Source organism: Aquila chrysaetos, chromosome 11, assembly GCF_900496995.4.
Source record: "Aquila chrysaetos chrysaetos chromosome 11, bAquChr1.4, whole genome shotgun sequence".
Lineage (NCBI taxonomy): Eukaryota > Metazoa > Chordata > Aves > Accipitriformes > Accipitridae > Aquila > Aquila chrysaetos.
In genome coordinates this window covers 23,017,928-23,036,943 of record NC_044014.1, presented here as the reverse complement: position 1 = coordinate 23,036,943, position 19,016 = coordinate 23,017,928, and the positions used below count along the sequence as shown (strand labels likewise).

The 19,016-nt window shown below is 46.9% G+C and overlaps 2 protein-coding genes across 10 annotated transcripts in view; one reads left to right on the top strand and one right to left on the bottom strand.

Moving 5' to 3' along the window:
- The window catches only part of PIK3AP1 (phosphoinositide-3-kinase adaptor protein 1), a 50,719-nt gene extending 45,306 nt beyond the window's left edge, over window positions 1–5,413 (bottom strand). For 2 of the 7 annotated variants that reach the window (XM_030029541.2, XM_030029542.2), the window contains exon 1: window positions 3,786–3,894. In XM_030029541.2, the coding sequence (XP_029885401.1) occupies window positions 3,786–3,879 (94 nt within the window). In that variant the 5' untranslated portion in view covers window positions 3,880–3,894. Of the gene's footprint in view, window positions 1–1,402; window positions 1,423–1,583; window positions 1,716–3,785; window positions 3,974–5,303 lie in introns of those variants that run through there. The other 5 variants (XM_030029547.2, XM_041127507.1, XM_030029543.2 and 2 more) reach the window with 5 other exon arrangements.
- A 739-nt stretch (window positions 5,414–6,152) lies between these two features.
- NOLC1 (nucleolar and coiled-body phosphoprotein 1) lies at window positions 6,153–18,856 on the top strand. Of its 3 annotated transcripts, none has more exons than XM_030030861.2 (14): window positions 6,153–6,282; window positions 6,364–6,419; window positions 6,568–6,689; window positions 8,296–8,411; window positions 9,160–9,301; window positions 9,819–9,922; window positions 10,586–10,736; window positions 12,206–12,346; window positions 12,765–12,854; window positions 14,179–14,325; window positions 14,553–15,116; window positions 15,833–15,945; window positions 16,328–16,408; window positions 16,695–18,856. In XM_030030861.2, exons 1-14 carry the CDS (start codon window positions 6,172–6,174, stop codon window positions 16,851–16,853), a joined length of 2,097 nt encoding a protein of 698 aa, XP_029886721.1. In that variant the 5' UTR covers window positions 6,153–6,171; the 3' UTR covers window positions 16,854–18,856. The 3 variants fall into 3 exon arrangements, with proteins under 3 accessions (XP_029886721.1, XP_029886720.1, XP_040983341.1); XM_030030860.2 differs by having other exon boundaries at window positions 14,553–15,137; XM_041127407.1 differs by lacking the exons at window positions 12,206–12,346; window positions 12,765–12,854 and having other exon boundaries at window positions 14,553–15,137.
- Window positions 18,857–19,016: the final 160 nt, after the last annotated feature.

Here is a 19,016-nt window from a genome sequence, read left to right as displayed (position 1 = left end):
ATCAAACCCACCTCAAATTCAGACTAAATGAAAAAGCGCTACACAGCCTGTCCTCAGTTTACTTTGGGATTCATGTGTATGGAGGATAGACAAATATGGCAGTCCAAAATATCAATCCTTGATAGGAGGGATTCACTTCCTATGAAAGATGATTGCCTATGATATAAATGAAACCCAACCCAAGGTGTCTTAATAATCAAATTCTTAAAAGACAGCACGCTTCCAAGAGGCGTTAGAAGCCGCTGGTAGGTCATTAACAGAGGTCCTCAGTGCCTTTCATATTTCAGTGTCTGAAGTGTTTGTATTTAAGTGATGTGTGAGGAAATGAATGCATTCTTTGCCTAGCTGGAATGCATAACAAAGTAATAGTGATCACATGCAATAATTATTAACATCCTAGTGAGACCTCTCACTTTGACTGGAATAGAAAACCTTCACTTTATTTAAAGTGTTTCAAACAAGCAAGAGGAAATAGCAGAATCAAAGTAGATAAAAGTTTTGCGAACCAAACTTCAGTGATAGGAACACAAGATTTGCATTACGATATGCGAACCTGAAGTTGTTCTACTGTTAAGAGTCTCTGTGAAATCACCTGTTTATAAGGAGAAAAGTAGTTTTGCCCACAAGTCTCCTGAGGCCTCCGTTTAGCTTATTTTTACATCACAAGGAGATACGCGTCAGTGAAACACTAACGTTACTTCACACCCTCAGAATGGCACGTTTTTCCTTTTTTAGATAAAACAAGTACACTTCCCTGCAGGGAGGGGAACTTGCAAATTGGGCACTAGCTAGACTTACACAATATACGCTAAACCCCTCTCCCCCTGGAGTCTGCAGCTCCTTTCTAACCAGTTTTACCAGCCCATCCGTCGTTAGGTAAAACATCCTCGTTGATGGCAACCTAGCTCAGCTTCCTTGTGATCTTATGCCGCGGTGGCAAGGGGCATCAAGTCATACCCCAAAAAGGAAGTATGCAAATGCAGTGGGATAAAGCAGTATTTAGGAAGAATTGACTTCTCTACAAAACATCACAGAAAAAACATCTAGGTGGTAAAGGCTGAGCAGACACAGATTCCTCTACAGAACACCCTCCCACAGGGCTAAGCTGCCAACCGAAGAGCACTCCAGACCCAGGAGCGCTCTGCCAGCACCTGCCCTGAGCTCAAGCCAAGTGAAGCAAGATAAGGCAGCAAGCGCAGCAGCCTGGTTGCGAACAAAGGAACCACCGCCGCTCTGAAGAGCCGCCGGGCCCCCCCCTAAACTCGGGGAGAGGACCTTCCTTCCCCTTTCCCCAGCGGCGGAGCGCCAGGGTCGAGCAGAGCCCCGCAGCAGCACCGCCCCGCCGGCGGCAGCGGGGAGGGAGCCGCGGGCACGGAGCCGCGCTCCGTCACCTCCCGCTTACCGGCGCCAAGGCGCCGGACGGCGCGCTCGCGGGCTGGGCTGCCGCGGAGAGCCTCGGCTCGCCGGGGGCAGCGCCCGCCCGGCCCCGCCGCCCCCAGCCTGCCCCCGCCGCGCAGCACAGCCGGGCGGAGAGACCCCGCCGCTCGCCCCCGGCTCCCGGGGCGAGCAGCCGCGGCACCTACCGGGGGCCGCCATGGTCCGGGGCTGGCGGGGAAGGGGCCGATCCCCTTCCCTCACATCGCCGGCGACTACGGCGCGGCGCTTCCCTCCGGTGGCCACTTCCTCGACGCCGGCCGGGCACTCCGTCCCGCCGCCCGGCCCCGCCTCCCCCCGGCCGGGGCGGGAGGGCGCTCGGCGCCGGAGGGCGGCCAGCGACGCCCCGGCAGAGCCGCGCACGGGGCGGTAGCCCGGCCCCGCCGGCGGCTGCCTTCGGCTCCGCTCCGGCCGGCGGTACATCGCCTTCCAGGGACGCGGGGGGATCCTCCTGCCATCGGAGGGAAATTCCCTTTTCCCACAGGCCCCAATCGTATATTCCATAGGCGGCCGAGGAAAAGGCGCTACAACGACGAAAGGTTATGTGTGATGGTGATGGAGAAACCCCATATCCCTAGTCACGAGAAACTTGGAGAAATGGTCGTGGAAGAGAACAAGCGAGACCTGCTTTGTGTGCACACCTAACTTAGGCTTTGACTTCTGTCTCCTGTGAGCAAGTTCTCTTTTTCCCTAGGGGAAAAACAAGTTGTTCCACGTAGAGTGAAGCAGCTTGATGTTCTGTGTTTTTCCTCTAGAAGATGCTGTCTTTTAACTTGGATTTACCAGATTCCATAGGACTACGCTCATCGTTGAGTACAGAGAAAACAAGCGGTGGAAGGACACTGCTGGAGTTCAGAGACTAGGACTCAATTTAACGTCGCTGAAGACAAAGCGACAGATTCTGCCCAAGTAATCCAGTCTATTCCTTTGCAAACTTGGAAAAACCACTTGCACTGATTTGCATTCAGAAACATTTCTTTGCTGAGAACCAGTGAAGTCTTTCATTGATGCACTTCCAGCAGAGCAAAAGCAGATTCCTTACAATCTGGTTTCCCAGTCAAGACTGTCACTCTCAAGCAGTCAGAGGACATTCTGTGTGCAGCTTAATGTCACGGATGCTAATGTTAGAACAGAGCTGGTTACAAACAGCAAGGAACCAACTGTTTCCTACTAATCAACTCTACCTTAGAAGTTGGTCAAACTCTCATTACCCCCAAATCTTTCTTTACCCAAAATCTACTTGAAGCTCACAAACCGTGTGCCACAGCCTGTCTTCCAACAACAGAGTGTTTGCTCCCACAACAAGGAAGTACTAGGATAAAAAAATACTTCCTGATGATACAGCCTTATGAGAAACTCCAGGTATGCAGAGCAGAAACCAGCACTTTCCCATCTGAATCATCCTGAAAATGTACAATAGAATAAAGAACAACTGGGCACTGGAGAAGTGTGCAAATACAGAATCTACTTGGGATTTATGTGAGGGACAAAAATTTACTAGGTGGAAGCTAGAGTCTCTAGCCAAATTCTTTGACTATTATGGAATAATACACATATATTAAGAACTAGTAAAACAGATGGATAACCATGTATATGACTTTATAATGATTGTTCCACATTATTTCCCTTGTAAAGCTTTTTTATCTTCTAACTTCCAGAATAGAAACCTAAAACGAAAACCATCTCTCTGATGTTATATGAAGATTTCAACGTGCTCCTTGGAATGAGCTTTTTAAATTCTTTCTCTCTTTAAAGCCTTGCAGTATCATACAAAGGGCTAGCAGAGTCAGCTTCCTGCTTTGTGGGAACCCATGGGTCTTCTCCATATGCATGTGTCACTTAGGATGCTATGTATTTTATCTAATCAATGCAAAGCCCACAGGAAACCTCTTTAGGGTTTAAACATCCTAAGTCACTACAGTGAAATTAATGTTCCTCCCCAAAGGAGCTTAAGTAAACCAACTGCTAGCGTGTTGTTTCAGCAACCTTTACAGCAACCTCCACCTAAAAAACTCAGATGACAAATGGAGGCAAAAGCCCATTCATACCCTAGAACATTAGGCTGGCCTAAGGGAAAGAGTAACACAGCTTGTAACGAATTAAGAACAAAACGAGGAAATAGAGGGAGCTTTTCATCCTCCCTTGCCCAAAATTGACTGTACAAGTCTTAACCTTCCTCCCTTCAATTCACTGCAGCATGTGAACACAGTTGCATTTGCAGCATTATTCTCAAGGGTCTGTCTTATCCCTGTCCAAAGAAAAGGACTAGATTGCTCTTTCTAGAGCCATTGCTTTTTTGCTAGGTACTTTTGAGGGGCAACAAGGATAGGATGCAGTAAGTGTTTGAATACCTGTGCCAACCCTGTTCACCTTTTCTTGGCCACGCAAAGAGTGGGAAGAGCACAGACCCCTCACAGGAACGCTCTCTTCTGAGGTAAACAGCATTCCCTGCAGCCTTAACGAAAGAGATACACCAGCCAAGGGGAAGGACTGAAAAGACCTATGAGGAGTAGGTGAGGGGAGCAAAGGAATTCACAAGCAGTAGCACAATCAGCTGCATTTGCTTGCTTTTTAGATCCCAGGATCTCCCACTACTGCCTTGGGGAATACAACAACAAAACAGCTTTCCTTGCATGGTTACTGCCTTGCCAGGTCATCTGGACAGTTGTAGGCACAACGCAGGGGAAACACACCTAGACAGCCACATACCTCTGAAAAGAAGCAGTCACACAGCATCTGGGAACAGACCTAACTAGCAAGGGCCTGGCAGGAGAGGGAGATGCTTACTAACCAGGTGAGAAGCAAACTGAGCCAGTGAAGCAAACAGCCAGCAATTTCCCTGGTTCCTCACAACAGTTACTTCAGTCAGACAGCAGGACTTAAAATAAGGAGAGTTTACCACCAATGGCTGCATCTCTTCCTTTCTGATGCAGACAAAAGCACAGAACTTGTGCTGAGCTTTACAGATGAAGCTTGCAACTGTAGCTTACTGTGGATGGAAGCTACAGGAACAGAGAGAAATATGGGTTCCTGGAAACAGTTTCCTTTCTGCAACACAGCCCCACGTTATTCCATACACAACAGGGGCAGGCCAGATCAGGGGCATATGAAAACGAAGTACACATATTTCACAAGCCCTCAGCTGAATGTCCCTCTTCTACACTACAGGCAACAGCACCTGTACCTTACAGTACAATCTATCACTACATGAGCTGCTTTTCTTTCCCCAACAGTGCAAACGTGGCACCTTCCAGAGACACCAGCAACAGGTGTGCTCTGCTGGGCACAGAGCCTGCCCATGTGCGCGTTCAGCAAGCACTATGTAACTGCACACAGGAGGGACAGAACACCTGCGCAGCAGGGCACAGCAGTATTTGGAGATGATTAAGAGCAGAAGGCTACAGTAGGGAAAATGTAAAGAGCATTAACACTACCTACTACTAGTTGTTTAACCCTGGCAGCCCTAACTCAGGACTTCCAGCGTAATACTCTTCTTTCTTTACCCTCAATGGGCTTTATGGTACACTCTATTGAAGAGAATCAAAAAAAGCTCTATCACAAAGGCAAGGAGAACAGAACACTACATCTATCAGAGCAAACCTTCACTTTCACAGAAGAAAAAACTTCACTGGAGAAAGGACTAATTCAAAGCCACTGCAATATACAACAGCTGCATGAAATCTCTTCCTTATCAGGGTCCTGAGTACACTAACAGGCCATGCTTATCCTGATCAGCCTCACCTGGGACTTCCACACCCACCCTTTGCCCACAGGCCCAGGAGCTCCATTTGAGCTCAGGCCTGGGTCTTAAGTGCTTGCTTATCCTATTTTGTGACTGTACCAGTTTCAAGCCCTATTGCCAACCTTACCACCTTGATGCTCTTCAATCCTACGTTGTAAGGAACCTTACCCTCAATTCCCTTTCTGGCTCCATCTTATAGGTAGTCTCTTTAGATCCACAGTGTTACTTTTACCCTAGCCCTTCCTCTGGCAGCATTTCCCTTTGCTCCAGAATAGATTCCTCATGCAGGTCCTAGACTTGGGTCATAGCTCATCTTTTCCTTGGACTACCGATGAGCCTTGTTGTTGACATCGGGCTCTGCCTGCCCTGTTCAAGCCATGTGGGACTGCACCCTGTTTTTGAGGACACTGCTATCACTGAGGTTGTCCACAGCTACTGTTTTGTTCTCCTCCATGGAGCAGCCTTGCTCCTTCTGCTCCCTACCATTCCCCTTTCAGTGATCATATTTAAAATGGATTAAAAGTAGGATTAGATTGGAGGGGGGGGGAGGGATTTAAGCGGACCGAAGTCTTCCCTCTTCCAATGTTATATGCACGTTCCCGAGACTCCCTGCAGAGACTGTCCCGGCCTCCCACCTCCTCCTCTCCGCTGCGGGCCCTGAGCCTGCCTTTGCACCACAAGCAGCCTTCTCGCCCTGCTGGCTGCTTTCACCCAGACGCGGGCGCTGCCACCGAGCGGGGCGTTTCCAAATCCCCTCACACCGGGAAGATGGCTGTGCCTCTGCGCGCCCCTCCTACCCCCCTCCCGCCAGCAGGCCTCTCCTACGGGCCGCCGCTGCCGAACACCGAGACCTGCCCGCCGCGCCCGGGGCCTCCTCGCCCCCGCCACAGCCGGGCCAACATGGCGGCGAGGGCGGAGCCGAAGCGACGCGTGCGCGCGTCGGTACGTGGCGCTGCGCGCGCGTGCGCGCAGGCGGCACGTGGCGGCCGGGCAGCATGGCGGAGTGGCGCGCGGTGCCCAGCGACCTCTTCCCCTTCGTGCTCGCCTTCCTGCGCGAGAACCGCTTCGAGGGCGCCGCGCGCGCCTTCGCCAGGGAGGCGGCGGCGGTGAGCGGGGCGGGGGGGGCGGGGCGGGCGGGCGGCTGACTGACTGACTGACTGACTGACGCGGCCTGTCTCTTGGTTTAGAAGGAGCAGGACCCCAACGCAGCCTCCCTCCTGGACATCTTCAGTTACTGGCTGAAGTAAGTGCCCCTCCGGCAGCGGGGGCCGCGCTTACCGGGAGCGGAGCGGGGCGGGGGGGCGGCTCCGCCGCGCTGCCGGGCACCCTCCGGCACCAGGCACCGTCCGGCCCTCGCCTCGTAGTCCCCAGCTCAGCCCGCCTTCCTGTAGGTCTCCAGCGGCCAAGAAGAGAAAGCTCGTTCCCAACGGCCCCCAGGCGAAGAGGAAGCCGTCCTCCAGCAGCGATGACAGCTCCAGCGAGGAGGACGAGATGCCGCCGGCCAAGAAGCCAGGTGGGGTTTGTGAGCGGCCCTAGGGCAGGCCAGGCCAGGGTTGTGTTTGGCTTTGGCTCCTCACCTGGATATAGAGCTCAGCTTCAGCGGCTCATTTGAGGTCCTTCACCAGCTATCAAGGACAGGGTTTGTATTGGCTGATCTTGTTTCTGGCAGGTCTTTCGCCCATGACATGTAAGGTATCTTCATCCTAGCTGAAGGTGATCTCTTTATCTAGTTATAATTTAAGCACATCAGGGTTTGTGTCCACTAGAAGGTTTTAGCCATTCAGTTTGTCTCTTGGCTGAGACTGGTGAAGGCATTGGGCTGTATTGAGTTTTCAAGGTGCTATTGAAGTAGCACCTTCATTGTCTTGTCTATATCGAGAGTCTGCTTTTCGAACACTCACTGATAGGATATCTCGGCAGGGTTACTCCTGCTTGCTTTGGCACATTTAAATTATGTGTTGATTTAAATATTGAGTGAAATGGGGTTTTGAGTGCATGTTGATTGGACTGTTACTCTCTCCTTGGGAGGTAGCTACCTCATGGGTTTTCTTCTGTGCTATTTTCCAGGGACGCTCAGTTTCACCGAGAGCCTTAAAGAATGGTTTCTCATCTTGCTATTGCAGGAAAACTGATTCAGGTTTTATAAGTGCTTTCACATTTGTTAAAATATGTATAATTTGACAAAGCTCCTCCTTGGCTAGGATTTATCAGGCTCCTCTGTATTGGTGGGCACCATGACCTGTTTGATGCAGGGCAGTTGTGTGCTGAATCCTTAAGTTCCAGAGAAATGCCAGGCATCCTTAGTCACCTGCTGCTTGTGTGAGCTTACTACCCTCCTTTCTCTCAAGCCTGTGTCCTAGTGCTATCAAAAAATACATCCCTCCACTGCACTTTGGTATGTGGTGAGCTGTATTTTTCCCTTTTTATGTGGAATTGTTCTTATGCCTTACCTTAATCACGGTGCATGCAAGTTTGTGTGTATCTAGCAGTAGATTTGCAGGAGAGGAGGAGTAGGCAGGGAGAGGGGGACACACAGAAAGACAACTGGTCTTCAACTTGAGCCATCCTAAAGCTGAATTTGAACTTGGATCTGATTTTTATTTGGTAAGGATAGTTGCAAATATAACTTGAGGCAAAATGATTTCTTTTGCTCCATGTTACTAAAAAGCAATCGGTAACCAGGAAGGAGTAGATTTGGCTAAGACATGTTAAGGAAAGTGTCTGGAACTTTAACACAGCATTGCAGTGCTTCTCTTTGGAAATCTGCACTTGTTCAGTGGTTTTTTTTAAGCTGAAGGGTGTGCAGACCCAGTTAATATTATCTCAGTTTGTGGGGACACTTTCCCTGTGGGGTGTCCTTTTTGGTGATAGAAGTCTGCACTTGAATGTGTACGTGACAGATTAAAAAAAAAATCTAGAATTGGTTTTATCCTCTTGCCTACCTGTTTTGGAGTCTTCTGCCACACACTGTTCAAGAAACAAAGTCAGTATTACGAACTTCAGTCATGGCTGGATGACCTTAGTATATCCTTTTGCCCTGATACACACTAGTGCAGGATATAGGTACATGAAAGTTGTGAATTAACTTACTATCAATGTGTGCTGTCCCTTATTTGCAGCTAAAGCAGCAGCTGTGCCCAAGGCAAAAGCAGTTCCTCCAGCCAGGAAGGCAGAGAGCAGCAGCGAGGACTCCAGTGATGATTCAGACTCAGAGGAGGAGAGGAAACCAGTAAAGGTCAGCTTTTCTTTCCAGCCACTTTAATACATGTTTGAAAGTCAAAGTAGCAATACTTTGAAGTCAAATAGCAAATTTGACCAGCAGAACTCTCTCTGAAATTTGGCTTGCTTTTCCTGAACTATGAAGTGCCTAGACTGCTGCAGGTGCAATGTAATGTTGGTTTCATGACCAGCACTCACTTTGTTTCATATCCAAGCGTGCTCCTTGCTTTTATCCTAGGACTGCCAGGGCTTCCTTTTTTTGCAGAGAAAAATTTATTTACAATTGCTAAAATCAAATTTGATCTCTTTCTAGATATATGTGTATCTATAAAAAGAGAATCTTCTCTTTCATGTTTCTTGCTGCAGTCATGGTCTTGAGAAGGGGGGGGGGAGGAAGAATGATGTCAGTGTACACTGGAGAAGAAGAACCAGAGTTGCCCAGTCAGTATTTTCAGTCTTCAAACTAGTGTGATCTAGAGAAGGAAGAGAACAGTGCCAGCCCCAGAGCTGCCCCATTTTGAGGAGGCAGAATTGGAGATTGAGGTGCAAAGGAAGTTTCCCATGGGCTGCTGGGAGGTTTCTCAGAGCAAAATTGTTATCCAGGGACTTTCAGGTCCTAACCATTAGGCAGCATGGTGTTTCCAAGTCAAAATGGTAACCTCTGTGAAAGACAACTGTTTATACTCTCTGTACATGTGTCCCACATGTTAGCCTCTTTTTTTCATGGCTACAAGGGCTAATCAGTTTTCCCTCCTGTTGTTTAGAAAGGTGCAAAACCCATGGTGAAGCCAGCTGGAACCAAAATCCAGCCTCAGAAGAAAGCAGAGAGTTCCAGCTCTGAGTCAAGCAGCTCAGATGAAGAAGCACCAAAGAAGCAGCCACCAAAACCAGCAACACCTAAACCAGGTACTTCTTATTGTGTATCATGAGTCAAAGTGCAAAACCAGAAAAGCTGGGGAAAGAGTGATGGAGGCTGTACCTACGTGCAAAGGCATATGTATTAACATAGTAGTCTGCAAATCTGCTGTCACTGCTATTTGCAGTCCAGTCTGCTTCTGACATGGAAGAGGTGTAGGACTGATTGCAAATAAAAGATCTGGTCCCAAATGCCGCATTTTTTGCATAAGTAGCTGTAATCGGCAACCTTAACTGCTTAAGTTGTGCTTTTGCCAGTGTCTTCCCCTCAAAGAGCAGGGAAGATCTTAGCCTTTAGTCCTGGAACTTCTGGTGAGCTAGAATGGATAGTTTTCTGAAAACTTTCTCTAAGCTTGCAGTAGGATAAAGCCTCAGTTCTGCAGTACTGCCTTAATCTGTCCTATTGGCTTCCTGTGGTTCTTTCCTCTATGATACTTTATGTTGAATGTAATTACCCCTCATCTACCATAGCATATTTTCTAATGTCCCTTTTTACTTATCTCAAAAGGAAATAAAGCTGCCCGGGCAGCCACTAAGGTGGTCAATGGAAAAGCAGCAAGCAGTAGCAGCAGTAGTGAAGATTCTGATGAGGAAAAGGCTGCACCGAAGAAGGTAAATTAGACCATGAAAAATTTAATGAATGCTGTAGAAGACTGTAAGACTGTGGGTATCTCTGTCTTGCAGGGACTGTGAAACATGTAGACAAAGACACAGACTATACAGATACTGAGCATGGCATTTGTGGCTCTTTTACCTCCTTCTCCTTTATACAGTGGGATTATGTGTTCTAGCAGCTCTCTATGCACTAGCTTTCTTCCCTAATACCTCCTTATCACTTCCTCTGCTCCTTCCTTTTACAGGAAAACATCTCATTGTGTCATAACCATACTTTAGTCTCCATTATATGTTCACTTTTGCATGACTGAGTTTTCCACTAGGGAGTGTTTAAAAATTTTTTCTGCAACACAAGAATAATCATAATTGTGTTTGATCAAGCGACAGTTGCTACCATTTCAGTCAGTTCTGTGCCCCTTAATCTGAGGGGCTCCTCATTCAGCATTCATGCAGCAGAAAACAACAGCAGAGCAGCCAGAAAGATGATGCTCGTCTGTTTCCTAAAATTTGCATTTGAGAATCTTCAGTAATCTCTCTTCTTTTGTCTTCAAAATTTGCTCTTTTAAGTGAGGCATAGAGTTAACCAAGATCCACATCCAGCTGTCCCCACAAGATTTCTGTAACTTTTCTAATGTGTATTTCTTTCCTTCTTGTGATAAGGCTGTTCCCAAAAAACCACCTTTGCTGAAACCTGCAGCCACTCAAGCATGTCCAGGGAAAAACAAACGTGCCAAGGAAAGTTCCAGTAGTGAGGACTCATCTGACAGCTCAGACGATGAAAAGCCACCTGCAAAACAAAAAACGAAGTCTGGTAAGTACTAAATACCATTGCTGCTACCTGGGAGGATGCTTTCTGCTAGTCCCACTGTCCCGGGAGAACCATGTGCAGTGCACAAGCAAGTCTTGCTGCATGCAAAGTTCCAGGTGGTGCTGGTGGTGGTATCGTGAACCCGAAATACCGCAGCTGTTTTCATGTGTGCTGTTGGGGCTAAGCTTACTTCAGCTCCTCCCTCAGCAAGTGATGGGGAGTGAGACAGATTGTGACAGACTCTGCTTGGTTTGCTCCACGTCTTCTATTCAGGTAGCCTTTAAGTTCATTTTTCTTGCAGTTTTCCCGTCTGCCAGGATTTGGGAAGTAATTTGCCAGTGGTTTGGTTATTCTGTAACTGCAGCAGTTTAAGCTTTTTTAGGTTCTTTGTGAAGTATCCAGGGCTGTTCAGTTGCAATCCAGCTGATGGGCTAAATGGGTCTCTGTTCATAGTGCTTTTAGAATTCCAGTAGAGAGCTGATCTGAGTGGAGGATCAAGCATTGAAATCCAGTCTGATTCTGTAACCAGAAGATTTGAGAAGGCAGTTGTCCTGGTTTCAGCTGGGATAGAGCTAATTCTCTTTTTAGTAGCTGGTATAGTGTTATGTTTTGGATTTAGCATGAGAATAATGTTGATAACACACTGATGCTTTCAGTTGTTGCTAAGTAGTGTTTACACTAAGGCAAGGATTTTTCAGATTCTCATGCCCAGCCAGCAAGAAGGTTGGAGGGGCTCAGGAAGCTGGGAGGGGGACACAGCCAGGAGAGCTGACCCAAACTGGCCAAAGGGATATTCCATACCATGGGACATCACGTCCAGTGTATAAACTGGGGGGAGTTGGCCTGGGGGGGATTGCTGCTTGGGAACCAATGGGTCATCGGTTGGTGAGTGGCAAGCAATTGCATTGTGCATCACTTGTTTTGTATATTCCAATTCTTTTATTATTAGTATTGTCATTTTATTATTGTTATTATTATCATTATTAGTTTCTTCCTTTCTGTTCTATTAAACTGTCCTTACTTCAACCCATGAGTTTTACTTTTTTTCCCCAATTCTTTTCTCCATCCCACTGTGGGGGCAGTGGAAGTGAGTGAGCGGCTGCGCGGTGCTTAGTTGCTGGCTGGGGTTAAGTCATGACAGCAGTAAATGAAAACAATCAACAATTGACATCTCTGTTTTTTTCTGAAAAAGTTTGGCAACGCAAGCTCCCATTCTATAAGTGCAGAGAAAACTTTTGCAGAGATGGTTGGGTCAGCTGAATCCAAAGAGGAAAGTTAAACTGAGAGTAGAAACAGGAGGTAGCAGTGGGGTGGGAATAACCTTTCAAATTATAAACTAGCATCTTTGTAGCTACAGAAGGGGAATGAACGGAACCAGATTGCAGAAGTGCTTTATGCTAACTACAGCAAATGTCTTGATGTGCTGCTTGCATTATCATGCAGGCACCTGAATGCTGTGTCTGTCTTCATAGGTCAGTACAGTGCTGTACCACCTCCTCAAGCTACGCAGACAAAGAAGGGCCTTGCCAAGGCTCCTGCAAAAAAGGCTGAGAGCAGTGACTCTTCAGACAGTAGTGATGAGGCAGAGCAGGTGCCCCCAAAGGGAGGAGCAGGTAAGTTGTGAGGAGAGGAGGCTGCAGAGGAAGTACTACATGGTGCGGAAAATGTTTTGGCAATGCCTTGATTTCCTTGAAGAAGCCATTTGACTTTGGTCTATGTTCCTATTTGCTTCTCTGGAAGTTTTGAGTAATTTGAAGGTGTCCCAAACAACATTGTGTACAATCTGTGGATCCAAACTGTGCACAGGTTGGATTGCTTTGCACGTGTTGGTTTGAAAAGTTGTCAGGATCTAGTTTAGCAGGAATAAGCCAGGCCCATTACTGCAGCTGGCCAGATCCTTGCTTGGCTTCTGATGTGCTGGCTGAATGGCTGGTACACTGAGGAGTTTTTTTTCACATCTGGAAAGGTTTGGGTCTTGGGACAAAGGTTTGGTGTGGATGTGGCCTGTTAATTTTAAACTTGCTTTTACAGGCAAAGCAGTAGTATCTAAAACAATGCCTGGCCCCCAAAACAAAACTGTGACTACCAAGAAGGCTGAATGCAATTCTGACAGTGACTCAGGTAATTCAAGAAATAAAGTTTTGGGAGTTTTGTGTTAATTTTTTTATTGGCCAGGTTGCTGTATAGTGGTGTATCTGCTAAGATCCTTAGCATAGGAGCTTGAAAGCTTTGCAGTCTCCATAGCTAACAAGATGTGAAATCAAAAAACAGCAGCCTGCTATTGCAGAGTGGAGTCTGACCTTGAGACACCAATGAGACCATTGGCAAGTGCCAAAAGGTCTGCATGTTGCTGGATGGAATGGGTGGGCCATCACATGTATCAGATTTCTCCAGAAATGTTAGTGGTTATACTTCTTGAGGATCTGTGTCTTAAGATTTTTGGTTTCTGTTATCCCATTGTGCTGGGGAGAAGTTTCCAAGATAAAAAACATTATCACCGTACCAAGTTCAAAATAGACTCAAAAGATGCCTTCTCCTAATGTGGCCCTAGGGGCAGTGTGCTTTGTGTCATCTGTTGATCAGGTTTAAGGTTTGCAATGCTGTATTTCTTGTGTAAGTTCCTTATGTGCTACATTCCCCCTCCAAATTCAAGGTATTCCTGTTGTATATCTCAACATTTCTGGTGCCATGGCAGGAACTGTGGGTGGCAGCTACCTGTCTTATCTGCAGACAGCTAGCACTAGACTGTGTGACCCTTCAACAAGTGGCCTGAGTTCGGTGTTTTCTGGTTTTGTTACTAGTTTCTCACAAAGGGACAAGATTTTGACTGCTGTTATTGAAGTGTTTCAGAAATGTTGGAATAGATAGGGCTTAGCATTCCACATTGCTGTGACACACAATACAAAGGCATATTTGTACACAGGGTTCTCCAGTCCATCCGCAGACTGCTGCAAAACACATCTGATGCAGGAAGTAGAAAGCTAAAATGAGATACTGTGCTGTTGCTGCCTCACTTTCCCTGCTTTGTCAATTTTATCTCCTAATTTCTTGCCTGTTCTTTGATCTTTACCACATAGCTTCTGCTCTTGATGTTTCTTATCCCTGAGTTTGTTCTTGGTGATACCTGTACTTTCTCCAGTCCCTTATTCTGTAGGTCTTCTCCTATGTTATTCTCCAAATACCTGCTTCCTTGTGCATGCATTAGTGAAGATCTTAAACTGCTTGTTTCCACTTCCTCCCAACAAAGAACATATGTGGAAAGATGGATGCCGTCCCCTGACCATTCAAGTGTTTGTCAAATGATGCTTGTTGCCAGTTATCTAGCGGCTCAGCCTTGGGCCACAACCCATTTTGCTTTTCACTTCCCCATGAGTTACATACATGTTATTGCTAAAGTAACTTGCACTAGAAGCTTATTAACTTAACATCCTTTTTTAATATTTAGATTCCAGCTCTGAAGATGCCAAGAAGAAGGTAGGGAGTAAGCTCCCAGCTAAACAACCTGTGATAAAGAATACTTCCAAACCAGCAAAAGTAGCTGTCAAGCCTGGACAAGCAAAGAAAGACTCCAGTTCCTCCTCAGACAGCTCAGGTACTGGGGTAGGAAAAAAAATGGGAATTTCCACATGCATGTTGTGCTTGCTCAGACCTCTGTGTTTCTAGGCAGGGTATGAGGGTGTAGTTGGACAGGAAGACCCATTGCAGTGTTGTTTCAAGCAGCTAATGAAGTGCACTGTGCATCAATATTGAATCTGTGTGTTAGCTTCATGTTGAAGGAATGGGGCTTAGCCTTGATTATTATTTTCCTCTCCACTGTAGATTCTGATAGCTCTGACAAGAAGGCCCCTGTGAAGCCCACAACTAAAGGAACAACCGCTGCAACAAAGAAGTCACAAGCTGCCACAAAGAAAGCACAAAGTAGCTCTGATTCAGATAGCAGCTCCAGCAGCTCTGAGGATGAGAAGAAGAAAAAAGGCATTCCAGCTAAATTAGTTGGCAGAGTGGGTAAGCCAGTGTCCAAACCTTCTGCCCCAGCTCCCAAAGCAGGCACTTCTGACTCTGATAGCTCGAGCAGTGAAGAAGAAGAAAAGAAACCAGCAGTGAAACCAGCCACCAAATCTACAGGGGCAGCAAAAGCAACTGTGGGGAAGAAGGCAGCTGCTTCTACTAGTAGTAGCAGCTCATCTGATAGTTCCAGCGAAGAGGATGAGAAGCCCAAAAAGGCAGGGAAAGGGGCACAGAACAGTTCTAAGACCACTGCCACCACAGAGAAAGCAAAAGCATCCACACCAGTAGCAAACAACCTGAAGTCTAAGCCAGCTGGTGGCAGCAGTAGCAGCAGTGAAAGCAGCTCTGAAGAAGAGACTGGAAAAGTCAATGGAGGTATTACCTACAGTCTGGGAGGTGGGTCTGTCAGGCAATGTTACTGAGCTAAGCATTGGATGGAAGCCTTTCCTAAACAATATTCAGTCTAATCTCTGTGTGCTACTAGATTATGCCATCTGGTGCAGTACTGAGAGGGAAGGGCTAGTTTTTAATTTGTTGTGATCCTTTTTGTCTGTATTGCCTATCTGCTGGCAGTGGAATTTGTGGTAACATGAAGTACTTTCCTGTACAGTTGTTGCCAGTTGCCATCTGTGCATGGACAAGATTGTTGGTGATAGCAAGGCAGACTGCTGGAGGACTTTGAGTTGAGTGTGACACCATAGATGACACCCCAATGCACAATCTCAGTCTTTATCCCTTCAGGAGAACGACTTTGAATGCCCTAGTGATGTGTGCAAGTGCATACTGTGTGACTCCCAAGAACTGGCAAATTTTAACCAACAGAACTTTCTCAAGTGCACTAAATCATTAATACAGAGGTACCCTATTCCACAAAATTATCTTTATCCATTAGGATAGGATGGCAAAATCCTTGCTGATGCGTGATGGCTATTAGTGTCTGTTACAGCAGTCTGTTTTCTGGGTGAGGTAATGCAGGGACTGATTCTCACACCTGTGTCAACACTGGGTTTGCATTCTGGGGGAGAGATGCCGTTACCTTTCCCAATGCTGCAATTACTCCCTTTGAAGTTTTCCTGCTGTACATCTAACAGGCACAGTCGGGAAGAAACAGAAGAGGGAAGATGTTCAGGCGCCAGAGACACCACACAGTAAAAAGGCAAAGATCAAAGCCAAAACACCACACACAGTTCCCAAGGTGAAACAGGTGAGTGCGGGTGGACTGCGGTGACTGGTGAGAGAGGCATCTCTGCCTCCTGAACAAGTAGGCTTTTTGGGGGGAAGGTTGAGCCCACAGGATTATTTGTATTTTTGCTCCCTCCTTGAGCACTTGAACCTTGTGTGGAGAACCCTAGGGAGTGCACATACATGCACAGTATTATTCTGGCAAAGGTTGATAGGATATGCTTGCACAGGAGCATCCCTGAGCTGCCTGATCTGAAGAAGGGAAAGAATTATGAATCTGAGAAACACGTAAAAGTTGAGGTGATGTGAACATGGCTCCGTATTTGCAGGGCAAGGAGGGAAGGAGGTTGTCACTAAGGGAGTATCATGCGCTTCCTGTACCTTGTTTTCTTTCTCTTTAACAGCCAGCCTCTCCATTCCGCCGCGTAAGGGAAGAAGAGATTGAGCTGGATGCCCGTGTTGCTGATAACTCGTTTGAAGCAAAGGTAGGGCTAGGTAGTGCCCAGAGTGGTAACACTTGGCCTCCACAAATGCCCGTTGGCAGAGCAGCCTTGGTGTGTTTGTGGGCAGTCTTTTTGGTGGGAACTTTTTCCACCAGGAGGTGCTGTTAGGAAGTGTGTGTGCACTGGCAGGAGGCGTGTGGGAGAGCCGTATCAGCTCCAGTGTTAATGCACTGGTGTTTGCTGGGTGGGATGAAGTGCAAAGCATTGTCTTTGCTCTCTTGGGTACTGACCTGAATTTCTTTTTCCTCTCCCCCTTCATCCCTCACAGAAAGGAGCAGCTGGTGACTGGGGTGAGAAGGCTAACAATATCCTGAAATTCACTAAAGGCAAATCTTTCCGCCATGAGAAGACAAAGAAAAAACGAGGCAGCTACCGTGGGGGCACTATATCGACCCAAGTCAATTCTGTCAAGTTTGAAAGTGACTGAGAACGTTTCCTTTGGAATTCATAAACCATCTGCTCACCAGAATGGCTCGGATGGGCATGTGGACATTATGGATGTCAAGCCTGCCTGGACTGCTACCTCCCCTAGCCCATTGCGAGGCAGGCAGCTCCAGTGTGGGGATGTGGGCGAATGGTTGGATGTTTCCCCCTTTTATTTCTAATTCTGGTTTAGGCCCCTAATTTGGAACCATCCTTTAGCTGGTGTTATTGGCACCACTAGGGTGATCTCCAAGACTTATATTTTCTATGGTCTTATTTTAAAAGGCTGGCAGTGATTTTTTTCATTTTGGTTTCCTGCCCACCTAGTAGAAGAAAGAGAAATCACTTTCCTGTATCTTAACCTCCCACTTTTTCAGCCAGTTTAATTGGGATACCTGTGAAATGGCAAGTATTGTAACTTGCCTTTGGCTAGTTACTGTAAGAGCAACAACTGATTTGAACCCTCTGGCTGTAATCCCCACCCCCATCTGACATTTCAAGTTCACAGTTGCAGTGTGACAGGGTTCCTCTTCTGTTTCCTTCTTTTATGGTTTCACCTTGCAATAAATTCCTACCTTCCTCTTCCTTCCACTCCTGTTGAGGCCACTAGTCAGAGTACTTCAAGAAGCAGAGTCTAAATACACCTTAGTAGCTGAGTAGCTGTATTGCTTACAGTTGCAAGTTGGGGGGCTATTGTCAGAAAGGCCAAGGTCTGCAGTAGTGCTGTGACACTCTTGGTAAAACTTTCATTGGGAATGTAGCTGGAGAGTGGAGATGTGCAGAAGCTCTTGGCTGCATGGAGGTTGTGATGTTGGCTCAGTGAGAATGGGTAAGGAGGCAGAGGAGATAAAGCCCTCTTTTCTCCCCAGCTCTGCTTTTTGCTGTGTTTTTGTTTCAGAGGCTCTGACTGCAGTGTGGCATTACTGCTTGTTCTCTCTGAACATAAAACAAGGCAGCTTATGCTTACTCCCAGCAATGTGCTGTGCAGCTTCTTAAGAGTCGAGATGAATGTATCATTAATGCCTTAAATTTCTTGGTTGGATCACTTGCTCTTAGAGCTGTTTTCCATCTGTTAAATCCCTCTCAGGAAGTAAAATGCCAGTTTCCCCATAGCACTAAGGCAAATAAAGCCTGGTGCTGTAAGGTTTGAAGTGTTAGCTACAAGTACATGTTCAGTATGGGAAGCCTCAAACAAGTTCAGTAACTTGCAGCCTAAACTGAGATTTCACGAGCAACTGAGACAATATAATGGCTTACTGCGGTTGAGAGGAGGGCTTACTTTCCCTCCAGCTGTGTTACTGCCTCCTTGTTTCTGGTGCAGCTCGCATCTGGTAGAAAATTATTCCCCTGACTATTTTTTTTCCCCGTTAGGTGTGTTAATTTTAGTTCGTGGAGCAGTCTGCTGAGCCCACAGCCAGTATGAATTGAACAGTGGTAGCGCATGTTTGGGAAGCGGGGTCATGGGCTGTGAGAACTGCTCACCCCATCTCATGAAACTGCCAGTCACCAAGAGAGGTTATGCAGCACCGGATTTCCATGTTTCCATTCCCTCCCCAAAGGGTGACAATGAGAAGAGTCCTGTTGTTATAGGAAGCTACATTTGTGTGCAAAGCAGTGTCACTTAATTGAGGGTTGGATGAGACTTGATGAGCCACCCCGATATACGTGAGCTGCAACTTGTTCCAACGAGCATTTTTTCAGGACTTCCCCTCTAGTTTGCACAATCACTCTGGTGTCTGAATTCTAGGCTACAGTGCAGAGGGGCCCAGGAGACCATGGTTATTACAAGGAATTAAAGGTTGGAGGCCAAAGGAAGGTGGGAAGAGAGTATTTTCTGCTTGAGGATTTGAACATCATCTTGCTTGTGATTTCTCATTTACCCTCTTTCTTCTGTTTATCAGGAACTTATATTTGGAACTCTTGAACTTTTTAAAAACTTATGTTTTGGGGGTATTTTAAGTGTGAGAATTTTAATGTGTTGGAAAATAAAGATTGCTGCCTTTGTAATCTGAGTGGATCTGGTAGTTAAAGGTGTGGAATAGCAGGGAGGGTATGGGTGCTGGGGGTGATGCAGCACTGTCTGTACATCTGTCTACAACCACTTGCCTCCTTAGTTACATGCTCATGTGCAGGTAACAGGCCTTCAGAAGTGAAAGGTGGCCTGTGC

What these genes read in the sequence shown, in the direction of transcription:
- NOLC1 (XM_030030860.2), top strand. Translation starts at nt 6,172, where the DNA reads ATGGCGGAGTGGCGCGCGGTGCCCAGCGACCTCTTCCCCTTCGTGCTC. An exon ending in GCCCCCAAAGGGAGGAGCAG is followed by an intron (nt 12,347 to 12,764) that starts GTAAGTTGTGAG and finishes TTGCTTTTACAG; the next exon opens with GCAAAGCAGTAGTATCTAAA. An exon ending in TATTACCTACAGTCTGGGAG is followed by an intron (nt 15,138 to 15,832) that starts GTGGGTCTGTCA and finishes TACATCTAACAG; the next exon opens with GCACAGTCGGGAAGAAACAG.